General features: G+C 39.5%; 1 protein-coding gene across 4 annotated transcripts; it reads left to right on the top strand.

Moving 5' to 3' along the window:
* Positions 1-1,261: 1,261 nt before the first annotated feature.
* LOC131305625 (uncharacterized) lies at positions 1,262-7,154 on the top strand. 4 transcript variants are annotated; one of them, XM_058332422.1, is made up of 6 exons: positions 1,262-1,497; positions 5,146-5,238; positions 5,768-5,798; positions 6,522-6,548; positions 6,627-6,759; positions 6,865-7,154. In XM_058332422.1, exons 1-6 carry the CDS (start codon positions 1,432-1,434, stop codon positions 6,917-6,919), a joined length of 405 nt encoding a protein of 134 aa, XP_058188405.1. In that variant the 5' UTR covers positions 1,262-1,431; the 3' UTR covers positions 6,920-7,154. The 4 variants fall into 4 exon arrangements, with proteins under 4 accessions (XP_058188405.1, XP_058188409.1, XP_058188407.1 ...); XM_058332426.1 differs by having other exon boundaries at positions 1,328-1,497; positions 6,642-6,759; positions 6,924-7,154; XM_058332424.1 differs by having other exon boundaries at positions 1,330-1,497; positions 6,924-7,154.
* The last annotated feature ends 6,381 nt before the right edge of the window (positions 7,155-13,535 follow it).

Raw genomic sequence — 13,535 nt, 5'->3', positions numbered from 1 at the left:
AAAGAGAAACGATTAGGGAGAGAGAGGGAGATAAATTTGTTTCACCCAATTTGTATTGTTCAATCAACGGCAAATTTGCCTTACCCGATTTGTATTTCCATTATAGCACTCACCCAATCAACGGCAAATTCATAAATCACCCATTTGTATTTCGGAAATACTCACCCAATCAACGGCAAGTCTTTACAATCAAGTCTTTAATTACACCCAAATCAACTACAATTGGCAATTTCGGAAATCATTACAATCAACTACAATCGGCAATTTCGGAAATCATTACAATCAGCAATAGGTAAATTGGATAGAAATTTTGTCATTACAATCAAAATCATTACAATAGGCAATCGGATCTTTAAGTCAATCAACGGCAATCAAATCTTTAAGTCAATCAACGGCAAGTCTTAATTTAACCGATGGATAAATTAAGTTTTTATTTTATTTTATTTTTACCCTCAAAACAAATCAGAATATCAGGATTTGGTAGAAAACTTTCTTGTCATATTATATAGATTTCATTATTTTTATTTCAAATTTTGGCTGATTATAGCATTAGGATTAGTCACTAATTTCAGGAATATCATTAGTCAATAAAAAAGAGAGTTGAGATTAAGATTAGGATTAGTCAATAAAAGAAATGCATGATTGAATTAATTTCTGGAATATAGCATTAGGATTAGGATTATACAATATTGGCTGATTAAACAATCATGTCTTTCCTGAAAATTGGTACAATTAGCATTAGAATTATAAAATCACGCCTTTCCGGAATATACAATTTTGGCGGATTATAGCAGTGTACTTAATTTGGAAGTTTGGAAAACATTTACATATTGTAGATTTATACATTGGGAAATATTCATTCGATCCAACGGCTAGAAAATTAATAGAAAGTAGGATCGAACGGTTGTAGAGGATGCTCTGTTTGTATGAATAGACATTGTAGATTTATACATTAGGAAATATTCATTCGATCCGACGACTACAAAGTTGATAGAAAGTAAGATCGAACGGTTGTAGAGGGTGCTCTATTTGTATGAATAGATATTTTAATAGAAAACCGTCCTGTTTTATAATATAGATGTGACAATTGTAGAGAGAGAGAAAGAAAGAAGTTATGATTAGAAATATTATTTGATGGTTTTCAAACAATGATCCACTACTCATCAAATGCCAAATGTCAATTTATTTACGAAATCACTAACAAAAAATAATGGTTCCACAATATTAACATATGATGTATGAGTTGAGACATGAGAAGGTAATGCTTCCATCTGCATTGGATAATTTTTTCTAATCCTAAACTGAAAGCGCGTGTGGGTGTAAAAAAAAGAGCTTTTGACGGAACCCTTCATTTTTCTATCAAAAAATGTCGAAAGTTCCGATTCCATCGGCCATGAATCGTAAAGCACGGGTATAACGAAATTCTGAGATATGCGGGCTGATGAGGCGAGGATCTTGCTTGGGTTTCCTCCCAATTTTCGTCCCACTCCATCCCAGGTTGTCTAAATATACGTATATCCGCTTATTCTTATCTCTCAATTCATCTATGTATGGCTGCCATATACATGCTTAGTTTGTCTATTCGGCTGATGTTGATTTTAGGATTGTCACTCTGATGCAATTTTTCATATCTTTTCTCCATTCAATATCAAAGTAAAAGGATCTAGCAAGAGCACTGAACCCAGCAAAGTGTAATAGTTGATTGAACAATAATATCCAGTACGCTTGTGGAGGGAAAGGAGTTTCTATCCCCTCCTTACCCCAGTCAATGCGTAGCGCAACTGAAGTGAATTAAGGAAAAGCATTATGAATTTTTTTTTTTAAACTTCTGCAGCAAGTGGGGATGCAAGCTCCACAGATGTGGACAATGCACAAACTCATTGCCGAGATTATCGACGCTCAAGAGGACATTGCCTATTTGTCAAAAGTTTTTAATGATTTTATTAGCCCACCTAGTTCATAGTTTCTACTTTGAACAAACGGTGGAATTCGTCCGCCTCATATGAATTAGAAGTATGTACAAGCCCGGCTCTTGGCATAAGCCCACTAGGTCACCACCTAGGGCCTCCAAATATCGAATTATATTAATATTGCAATACGGGAGAGTGTGATTCAGTGGTAGGAGGCCCCTCTTCTAGCTGCGAGGTCGTGCATTTGACTCTCTCTCTTCATTTTTTAACATGGACATATAAAAATAATGGCATTTTTGTTGGAGGTGAGATTGGAACTTACAACCTTTAAAGATCCAAAAACGTTACAAGGGGTCTGCCATTGCATCCCAAGGCCTATCTTGCTTATATTATCAAACAACTAATTTATTTACATAACAATGAGAGGCCTCATTTTTAAAGTTCACCTAGTGTCTCCAAAATCTCAGGGCCGGACCTGAGTATCCAGTTCGGGGTTTCTAGGAAACTGTCTAAGAAACAACATTCAGACTTGTAGGTCTGGTCTGGGGGCAATATAGCAATTTGAAAACACTTAGCGAAATAAGTGTCTGATAAACAAGGCATTGTAACGTGGCATCAGATGTGGGAGTTGTATTGACAGAAAATGAAAGTGAAGAGTTTGGAAGACTCATCCTTGTGAATTATTGTTTTCTTTATCATTTGATCAGTCTCTTTCTTTCTTGCTTGTTTGTTTGAGTTTGGGATAAAAGGAAAAAAAAAAAAAAGGAAAAAAGGAGGGCAACATGCCCAAGTAGAGTCTGACATAAGAAGGTAAGCCATCACTTCTGTATTCTCTCTAAGCACGGACAATGAACATTGATGAGGCAATTCTAAAGATCTGAAGACCAATTAGCACTCCTAAGCACGAAGTAGGTTCAAGTGCCGTTATCCACTGTGTTTTTTTGCTCATTGAGTGTCCTTATCCACTCTCTTTTGAAGTTGTATGCCCAAATTTTGGCCAAACTCAGTTGTCATAGAGATATTTGATTTCAAGCTCATAGAGTCTACCCAACTTCAAGACAGATTAGGGGAGAAATAGAGACTTTAACTTGTTAAATTAACTTTGTACCCAGAACACCTCAGATAGGACATATTTGTACATTTATCAGTTAAAAGGATATGAGGATCTGACAAGGAGCATTTGGTTTCTTAAAAATTTTAATTTGTTTTCTTTTTTCTTTTGTTGTTCATTTTTATTCTTCACCACCAACACAACTGTAGGTGGACAAAAACTGCTGTAGGTGGACAAAAACTGCTGATGCTAGAAATAGCACGCTGAATGTTCAGCCTCACGTGCCACTGTACCAGAACCCTAGCATCTCGTCCGAACCCTAATCTACAAAACAGACAGGGGTGAGCGCACCTATGCCTCTTGTTAGCACAGGCCCTCCGATGCCTAAGTTAGTATCACGGACTAGAGTAAACCCTAATTCAGTAGGAAAAATGTTTAATTGCAGTGTATTGCGTACCCTTTACCTCTAGATTTACCTCATATTTATAGATGTGCGTGTGCTTGTTGCCCAAGCTTCCTCGTCACCCTAGGTTTCCTATCTCGTATAGGGAACCCAGGATCCACGGGATCCTCTTTCCCTTAACATATCAGATCTTTATTCTAACCGGGACTTCTTCCCTTTCCAAGCCAAGTATCCTATCTCTATTGGGGATCACAGCTAGCACCCCTTATTCGTGGGATCTTATGTCTATCACGTAATCATTTTTGCTTCCAGAATATTGTATCCACCTTGTCACTTAAGGTAATACTCCCTCCGTCCCATTTTTATTGTCCATTTTCGTTTTTCGTGCCGTTCTTTCAATGCTTATATCTCCCAATCTACAATGTTTTTTATAATTTTGAAAACTTTGTATTATAGATCTAATCGAGAACTATCAAACAAGATCCATATTGCATATTTTTGGAGATTCATATTGGAAGATATAAGCGTTGAAAGAACGGCACGAAAAACGAAAATGGACAATAAAAATGGGACGGAGGGAATGAGGCAGGGTCCTTCTTCTGTTGGGCCAACTCATTGTCGAACAGCCCATGCTTGCTCCTAGCCTCTCATGCCCTCGTGCCAAACAGATTACATATACCAATGACTTCTCATGTCACTTGTCCTAGACGCCGGCCACCGCTCTTATCGGCGGCGAAATCCATTTTATTTATCGGGTGGTCCCTTGTACCACATGCTCGGGTATTAATTGTGTTTGTTCAGGATTACCTCCCTACAACAACAACAATAACAGAACCCATCTAATGCACAATCATTGGGGGTATGGGCGGGTGGCACGACCTACCCATTATCGATGCACATTGTCCCTTCTACTTAGTCACCATTTAGGCCAACATCAAGCACTTCAAGGCTTAGGTTGATCAATCGTGAAATTTTGTTCAAGGGTCATCAATGTAATTATTGTAATTTGAGTCTTGTACGAGTGTTGTAAATAGAGTTTTATTACACTTTCCTTGTATTTCTATTATGACTTCTTAAGCATACCCCATGTTTCTTCATGCCACAAGTGTAAAGTCTAATTTTGTGTATATACAGGGGCTCTTGAGTTGAGTCCTACTTCCTACATGTACTCAGTTTTCTTAGTGATTGTACTTAAGTCTTCCAGTAAACGTCTTGCTTATTACGTTCAAGTGTTGTGCATCTTATCTTGCTTACTTTAAGCTAGTTACTTGATTTCATTGTGGGTTCTTTTTAACGCTATGGACAACTACTTGATCTTCTTTGCTTGCACTGCAAACACTGGGAGACTTGAGTTTGGCGGACTAGCAAAGGAGTTTGTCTAGTGCCACACACACGGGCTTCGTCCACAAGGCCGTCGTGTGACAGTGGGGGAGGATTAGAGACAAACCTAACCTTTGGTAATATATGCATAAAGTGGCTACTCTCAGAATACCATTGAAATAGTGGCACCCCTATACCTCCAAAAACTGAGGAGCTAAAGGGACATTTTGATGTGGAACAATGCCCCCAAATCAAAGCCGAAAGGTATCAGAGAGGGCATGCCTTAGATGCCTAGAGACCCAAATCAATTTACATTCTTCACTGCAATCTTTAAGTGTTTTGTTATCTGGTAGCTACCATTATTTCGCAATTCTTGTTATAGTTGTTTTCCTTTCCTTGCTGAGGGTGATCTTTGTATGTCATGTCAATTGCCGGTGTAGTGATCTTGTGAATACTCGTAGGTTAAAGCGGCTTACAGAAAGAAGGTATGGGATTCACATCCTGACCTTTTCCCTGGACATGAGAAATGTTATGCAGAGAGCAAGTTTAAATTGGTAAGCATTTGGAGGGTTTTTGTAGGTATCTTATGCTTTGAGCAGTGGTATTCCTTATTTATTCTTGGCTCCAATACCTGCCATCATAAAAAGTTGTCACATCAGATGCACTATGTCGTTGCATGAAAACTTTCTGTTAATTTGTTGCATCAGGGAATTTGTACTTCGGTGAGTAAAACCATATGTGTCACATGATCTTAGGATCAGATAACTTTGATATCTACCACAATTGCACCTTTCTTATATACTTGACCTGTGTAAAATACTTAAATCGATCATGCCCCCGGTTCTCTTGTATTGGCTGCACTAGTAAAGCAGCCATACCGGTTTCATAATATCTGTCATTCTGTTGCCACTAAAAAATTCAGGACAGTCCTGGTGATTTGTGTTTAAATTTTGTCATGATTATCCTTGGGGAAACAAGGAGCCGATTTAAATCTTGAAAACTAGAGTTTTTTCCTCCCTATTTTTTAGTTGCGTTGGGAATAATCTTTCACAAGTCTGAAATTTATAGTACTCTCACCTGCAGATTTCAGAAGCTTACACTTGCCTGCAATCTTGTAAGTCTGTGGTCCTCATACAAACTGAAATTGTAGAAATGTGTTTATCGTGGTTTGCAAGCTCCCAGGAATTGGCTTATCAGTCCAAAAGAACATCCTCATGAGACTGCTAGCTTCTCATGTTTTGTTTCTGTGTCATGCCTTTGAAAATCGCGGCGCACGGTGATTATGGATTTAACATTGAGTTTAGGTCTGCTTAAGGGTTTTCATATGATAAGGGGTTTTGAGGAAGAGAAATTTAGAGGTATTGCACATGCCAGACGCGCTACATGAGTTTTGCGCTTCAAAAGTATTTCCTGCATGCCCGATAGGCAGATAGGCCAGTACATCGTCGTGCGGGTGAATTTTCAGTTTCTTCTTCTTTCTGCAGGTTGGAAGCCATTGGTGTGCAGTTGGAAACTGCTACATTAAAAAAATACTACCAAATAAACTTGCAGGAAGAATTCAAATTCTTTGAAATATGTCAATTTTGTTGTACTTGTGTCTTTTTTTTTTCTTTCATTCTTTGTTGCAAGTCTTGGTATGTTGAATATTTCAAAGTGAGGAATATCGGGATACATATGTCACTTAAGGGGTCTGAGCTTGCAAACCACGATAGGAGTGCTGATGACCTATTGACCTCCTTCAAAAGATTGTAAATTGGATATGCTAGAACCTGGGGAAAATATTGTACAGTTCAGTATAAATCGCCTCCTAGTATTTGATCTAATGGCCATTACACAGATTCAAGAGGAGAAGGTGCAGGTGCAGGTAATTTTTCTTTCAAATATTGTGTTATTGATATTTTTTAGCTACCACATTCCCATCAATCATGATATCTGTTTTTAGTTAGCGATACGATAGTTGTCAGAACTGGAGTTGCAAGTGTTCATGGAGGTAGAAGATATCATGCTCTGATTGGGGTCCCCTTTATTTTTATCATTCTGGGAACGGTTGCACTGGGAGGGTTGAATGCTACCAGGTAATTGACGGTCTAAATTTCTTCTTACAAGTGGGGGAAAAAGGAAAGGGAGAAGGTGCAATGGTGTTTGTTATGTTTCTTTATTCAATTTTTTCCCCCTTTCAGGGCTTACAAAAAGCAAAAGGAGATTTATCCTTCGCATAATCCTTTCCTTCCTTAATCAGAAATACACCAAGGGATTCATGCTGTCGTGGGTCCATATAGGAAGATATGTACGTATACATTTGCTGATTTGTTGCGTATCTAATGCAGTTGTCTATCATACTTTTTTTTTCTTCCTGTTCATTTTCATAAGAGGGTTTGTTTGTGAGTTTCAAAGCATATGTTTTGTGAATTTGATGCTATCGGAAGTGTGTAACTGCAATTATTATAAATTCCAGCAGAGTTTTCAAAAACTATCTTCAAAGCAATACTTTGCTACCTTTTTACATATGGTACAATTTTGAAGGGTGAGTTAGCAGGTGTGCACTCTAGCACACTCTAAAAACTTGAATTTTTTAAAATCATTTTATATCTTCAACATTTTAAGAACAAATTGACCCCCTTTCTTTTGGATATCCTGTTTATTGTCAAACATGGAGATTGTAAATAAAGAAATTGTCAACCAGTACAACATCTTCGCCCATGGAGAAATTGTCACCTCTTGTTTTTTAGCCTTAAAAACTTGCCAATAATCTACATACTATTGTGTATGTGGTTCAGAGGATGAAGAAGCAAATTGAGATCATCCATCATCAATAAATGCACAAAAAATTTAGAAGTGTAGAAGGATTAAAATAAATAGTAGTAATAAATAAACATCTGAATTGTACTTTCAGGAAAAGTTCACATCATAGTGTTCGCACTGAGAAACCATACAGTTGATGGTACGGTTCGGACTGAGTGATGGTGTTGCAGTTGCTGCTTAATAGGTGTTGTCCCTTAAAGCGCTACATTCAAACCATCCATTTTTGCAAACAATGATCCGCATTTTAAAAGAACTCTTTCAAGGAAAAGTTATTTTAAAATTCGAACCATCTAAAACACTTTTAAATGGTTGAGATTAAGCACTGCACGGTGCTGCCCTTTTGAGCAACAACACCATCCCCGAATCTGTAGGGTTCTTTTAAGATTATATTACAATTCCATGTCACTCCATTTAAACTATGTTCATTCAGGAAAAGTTCAATCAAGTAAAAAATGTTTCGGAAAAGTCTTATACTTTTTTCAGCATGTTGAGCACAAATTAAATCGTGGTAGATTAGGGAGTGTTTTGGCTTAATAATCCGTTCGGATTAATTTTTTTGTCTACATTTCATTTTTTTTTGCCTTTTTAGTTCTTTAATTTTTTGTGAATTATTGGTTCATACCAACAAGAGGAATACTAAAGACAAAAATAATCCAACATAGACAATTTTCTTGGATTATTTGTCTTTATTTCAAATTTTAGAGTTTTTTTTTTGTTTTAATTTTCTACTTATAGACTCCTCTTGTCAAGATGAGTCAATAATCCACACAAAATTAACGTAAAACTGACAAAAAATGAACACAATTTGAATGAAGACAAAAATAATCTAATAAGATTATTAAGCCAAATGGGAATAGTACATTACTCTCAGCACAGCTCACCTTCATAGCCTTCTTCAAATTCAGAACATGGATACCCCTTGCTATTAGACTAGAATTCTCGGTTAACATTTTTCTCATAGCTTTGTTTGATTTTGAAATTTTTGTTGTTATTACAGCTTAATTAGTAGGTATTCGCGCGTGCAATACTGCGATGCCAATTTCTAATCAAATTCATACCTACACAGTTATGCTAGGTTTGACACTAGTTTGATTAATTGTATTAGGGCGTACCCATTTTTTATTTGGGTTTTCGTCACAAAACCCTAATAAAAACCCACATGAATATGCAAAGACAAAAAAACCCTAATAAAACCCAATTCATGATCAGAAAACCAAAACCATTCTTAAATATGGAGTCACGCGAATTTGAGGGTGGAAATGAACCTGGAGATACACAACATATGCAGACCTCAAAAACCTCGATCTTCAATTTCGTATCTCCACACCATCAAATAAATTTTTTCCATCTCTACAAATTTTGAACACGTCGATAATGATCTCTGTTCTACGATGGTGGGCCTTTGATCGCTATGTGTGTAGAAGTCTTTGGAGTTTGGAATAATTTGTTGATTGATTTGTGGAGAAATGCCAACTGTTGGACTTAATCTAGTAAGGCAACACAATCATTTCAATCCCAAAGTTAACATCGCTAGCCATTCTTTAGCTACCAAAAAAAAAACATTGCTAGCCATAAAGTGACGGTATGAAAATTCAGGTAATAGTCTGCATATGGTACACCCTTTTAAGGGGTGTGTATTAGACTTTCCCTAGTTTTAAAGGGAAATCGAGGGTAGCGCATTTTCAGAAACTTAAGAGGAGGTATCCGAGTTTGTTAGAAATTTCAAGAGAGGACAATGAAATTTTATGCAAGCAAAGTTGGGGTGGCCCTAGACCCCAAACTTATATGTCCCTTAGTTCATTTTTGTCGTCAATCTATTCTACAAGCAAATGTGTTTTGCCTTCTCAAGTATCCAAACTCCCATCCTAATTTTCTTAATTTTTTGCGTTCATAAAGAGAGAGAGAGAGAGAGAGAGAGATGTAGGGAGGTATTTCCAAACAGATACATTTAGTTGCCGAACACGTGGTGTATAAGAGCACGTGAAAGATTGGACAGGACTTATCACCGGGCAGTGCGTTGAACGGCGATAGGGGCCAATAACATGAGAAGTCATTGGTATAAACTAAACTGTTCGGCAGATAGAGATATACCGATTATATTGGTCCAAATAGTTAAACAAGGACCAAGTTACATGTAAAGTAGCTGGTCCAAGCAGTCTGTTCGATTACGAAATAACCGAACAAAGAAAGAGCTCCAATCAAGAGTAGGAGCAGAGGGAAACGAGAATCCTTGATATCCAGGGTTTCCTATACGAGATAGGAATCCAGGGCAACAGGGATGCTTGGGCAACAAGCATACGCAAATCTACAAATATGAAGTAAACCTAGAGGAAAAAGGTACGCAATATGTTGCATTCTCAGATTCTCCTACTGATAATTAGGGTTTATTGACTAGTACGTGATACTAACTTTGCCATCGGCGGGCCTTTGCCACGAGAGGCAGAGGTGCACTCACCCCCTGTCTATTTTGCAGATTAAGGTTCCGACGACGAATTAGGGTTCCGGTGAAAAGGCACGAATAAGCCGTTCCAATCCAATTGATCCGAAGCATCAATTGTTTTCATCCCCCTACAATTGGCGCCGTCTGTGGGAAACGAACCAATTTTTTGAAAAATAATCATGATGAAAGAAGATCCAGTTACACCGTATAGTCCAAAGGACCAGTTGGGTGGGGGAAGAGATAAATCCCCACCAGGTGCTCCGAGAAAGCCCACTGGTAGACATGACAGAGATAACTCCAAAGAAAAAGGAGATAAAACTGCCACTGGCTCCACTAGAAGGAGTAAGTCTCATCGAAGAGAGGAGTCAGTCACCCATTCAAGAAGTATACACAATGATAACGATGTCCTCGATAAAAAGAGAAGAGAAATCGAGGAGTACGCTCGTTTGATTAGAAAACGAGAGTACGAGATACAAGAGTTACAACGGGTACGAGAGCACCCAGAAGATTCCAGACTTTCTTGAAGGAATTCCCAAAAAGACAGACGGACTCTGGTAGTCCATAAGCAGGCGCATTCACGAGGGAGAAGGAGCAGGAGTCCTATTATAGAGCGATACGAAGCTTCTCCACGAAAGAAGAGAAGCAGAAGTAAAAGCCGAACACTGGAAAGACGAAGGGCTTCTTCAAGAAAAAGGAGGAGCAGAGACCGAAGTTCTACCCCAGAAGAGGAGGAAACAAGAAAGCATCACCAGGACAGGTACGAGAGGCCTGATGCTGATTGGGTCAAGGCTTCGGCTCACACGACGAAGGAGCTTGGGGATGGGACAGTAACTACACGAGAAGCAGCACGGAAGGCCTTAAGTAATATTGCAGCCTCCCTCTTTTCAAGGAGGCTACAAGAAGCAAGGTTGCCGAGCAGAGTGAAGCACGGTACGTTCGTACTTTACGAGACAAATACGGACCCCGTGGCTCACATACAACACTATCAACAGGCTATGTTCATGCACGAGGGGGATGATGCCATCTTATGCAAGATGTTCCCCTCCAGTCTTGGCAAGGTGGCTTTGGCTTGGTTTTATAAACTGGCCCCACGATCCATACGAGGATGGAGGCAGTTGGCTGAGGAATTCACTGCTCGGTTCTTGACAAGCAGAAAAGCCCCAAAGACGTTTGAAAGTCTTTCCACCATGAAACAGGTGGAAAACGAGCTGATCAGGAATTATGCAAAGAAGTACTGGGAAACTTTCAACGAGATTGAAAGCTGCAGTGAGGAGTATGCAATTGCAACTTTCAAGACCGGTTTGCCTGTTCGGGGAGAGCTGCGTTACTCATTGAATAAACATCCGGTAGCCACATTGGCTAAACTGATAGAACGGATAGAGCAACACGCCAGAATGAAGGATGACATACTCCGCGAGGATGGCAGGATTGTTGCCGAACAGACAAAGGCACCTGTCAAAAAGGTGGATAAACCAGAACCAAAGACTTATAGAGAGAGAAAGGAGTATGGACAAGCTAAGAAAGAGTAGTACAAGGATAAGCAAGCTCCTGACCCCAAATCTTTCTTTTCTATCACTACGGTTTGGAAGGAACCAATTTATAGGATTCTTTATCGAATAAAGAATCAGCCATATTTCAAGTGGCCCCCAAGTCTAGGCGGAGACAAGGATGCAAACCGTGCTACGAATCAGCACTGCAGTTACCTATGGAGCACGGGTACCGGTACGCGGTACAGGTACGGAAAACGGCAAAATTCCAAAAAAGTAGGGTACGGGTCCGGCGGGGGTACGGCGAATAGACGAGTTCCTTGTTCCTTACATACCAACAGTACTTACAAACATTGACTCAGTGTAAACGTGTATGTGTATATAAAAGAGAGAGAACTTATGTCTTCTGTTTCGATTTGGAGCCCTAGACCGCTGCCTCTCTCAGTGACTCAGTAAACGTGTATGTGTATATAAAAGACAAAAACATTACACAATAAGCCCATATTTTATAATTATTTACAAAAAAAAATCCTGAAATTTTGAAAAAAAAATCATTTTGGGCTAAAACGTACCCGTCCCGTACCCTTGCCGTACCCATCCCGTACCCTTGCCGTACCCAAAATTATCAAAAGTACCCGATCAAATTTTGCCGTACCCGGTACGTTTTTGCCGTACCGGCGCCGTACCCGTACCCAGTAGGGTACGGCGACATTTCTGAAGTACCCGTGCTTCATAGGCAGTTACCATAAAGATTGGGGCCATATGACTGAGGATTGTGAGATGTACAAAAGACACCTTGACGATTTGGTCTCCCGGGGCTATCTCAAGGAATTTATCCAAGAGGATCCAAAAGAGAAAGGGAAAGCCATGGAGTTGGAATATGAGCAGAATCGTAAAGGGGTAATCCATATGATACATGGGTTGGCCACACCTTATACGAGAAATGAGGTCAGGCTATTACAAAGGCAAGTTAGGCACAATTAGCACGTGATGCGATTGGGTAACAAGAGGGGGCGAGAAAGTGATGTGTGCAATGAAAGCATAGCATTCACTGATGATGATCTGAGAGAGGTCCAAATACCCCACAACGATGCTTTGGTCATAACCCTACGAGTTGGGGAATATGACATCGAAAGGATTCTAGTGGACTCAGGAAGCTGTACAGAGGTAATGTACTATGATGCGTTCAAGAAGCTGGGGCTGGCCCAAAAAGACTTAGAACAATCTACAACACCCCTGATTGGGTTCGGTGCAGGAGCAGTTTGGCCTCTTGGAAAAGTAACGTTACCTGTTCTGGGTGGATCAGTGGTGTTGAAAACAGATTTCTTGGTTGTCGATGTTCATTCTTCCTATAACGCGATTATAGGGAGGACATGGCTACACAAGATGAGAGCGGTCTCCTCGACTTATCACCAGATGGTGAAATTCCCAGGATCGAATGGGGTTGAAGTACTTAGAGGCAATCAGAAAGTGGCCCAACAATGTCTAATTTCCATCATTAAAAGAGCCCCAAAGGCCCACCACGTTCATACATTAGAAGTACCAGATCAACCAACTATCGAGGATGTTGGAAGAAGTCCGGCATAAAAGGTGGTTGAAGGCTTGGAGAAAATTCAGATCAACGAGACTGATCCTGAAAGATATTTCTTAATCGGAGAATCATTGCCAGCAGACGAAAAGGCTGAATCGATAAGATTTCTGAAAGAATATGTTGATGTATTTGCATGGGTGCCAGAGGAAATGCCCGGAGTGGATGCAGGTGTCATATGTCACCATTTAAACGTTGATCCTCAGCATAAGCCGATCATTCAGAAAAAACGGAGGGCAGCCGTACAGCATGTGGATGCAGTAATTGAAGAGGTCGATCGTTTACTGGAGGCCAAAGCAATACGTGAGGTTTACTACCCAGAGTGGTTATCCAACACCGTTGTGGTGAAGAAAAAGAATGGGAAGTGGCGTGTCTGCGTAGACTTCACAGACCTAAACAAGGCATGTCCAAAAGATAGTTTTTCTCTTCCAAGGATAGACCAGTTGGTTGACGCAACCGCTGGTTACAAGCGAATGAGTTTTCTCGACGCATATCGAGGATATCATCAGATTGCTATGTTTGGGCCTGATCAAG

This window comes from Rhododendron vialii, chromosome 1a (assembly GCF_030253575.1).
Source record: "Rhododendron vialii isolate Sample 1 chromosome 1a, ASM3025357v1".
Taxonomy (NCBI): domain Eukaryota; kingdom Viridiplantae; phylum Streptophyta; class Magnoliopsida; order Ericales; family Ericaceae; genus Rhododendron; species Rhododendron vialii.
Note: the sequence above shows the minus strand (reverse complement) of the source record. Positions and strands in the feature narration are given on the sequence as shown.

What these genes read in the sequence shown, in the direction of transcription:
- LOC131305625 (XM_058332422.1), top strand. Translation starts at nt 1,432, where the DNA reads ATGCGGGCTGATGAGGCGAGGATCTTGCTTGGGTTTCCTCCCAATTTT. An exon ending in AGGAGAAGGTGCAGGTGCAG is followed by an intron (nt 6,549 to 6,626) that starts GTAATTTTTCTT and finishes ATCTGTTTTTAG; the next exon opens with TTAGCGATACGATAGTTGTC. An exon ending in GGAGGGTTGAATGCTACCAG is followed by an intron (nt 6,760 to 6,864) that starts GTAATTGACGGT and finishes TCCCCCTTTCAG; the next exon opens with GGCTTACAAAAAGCAAAAGG.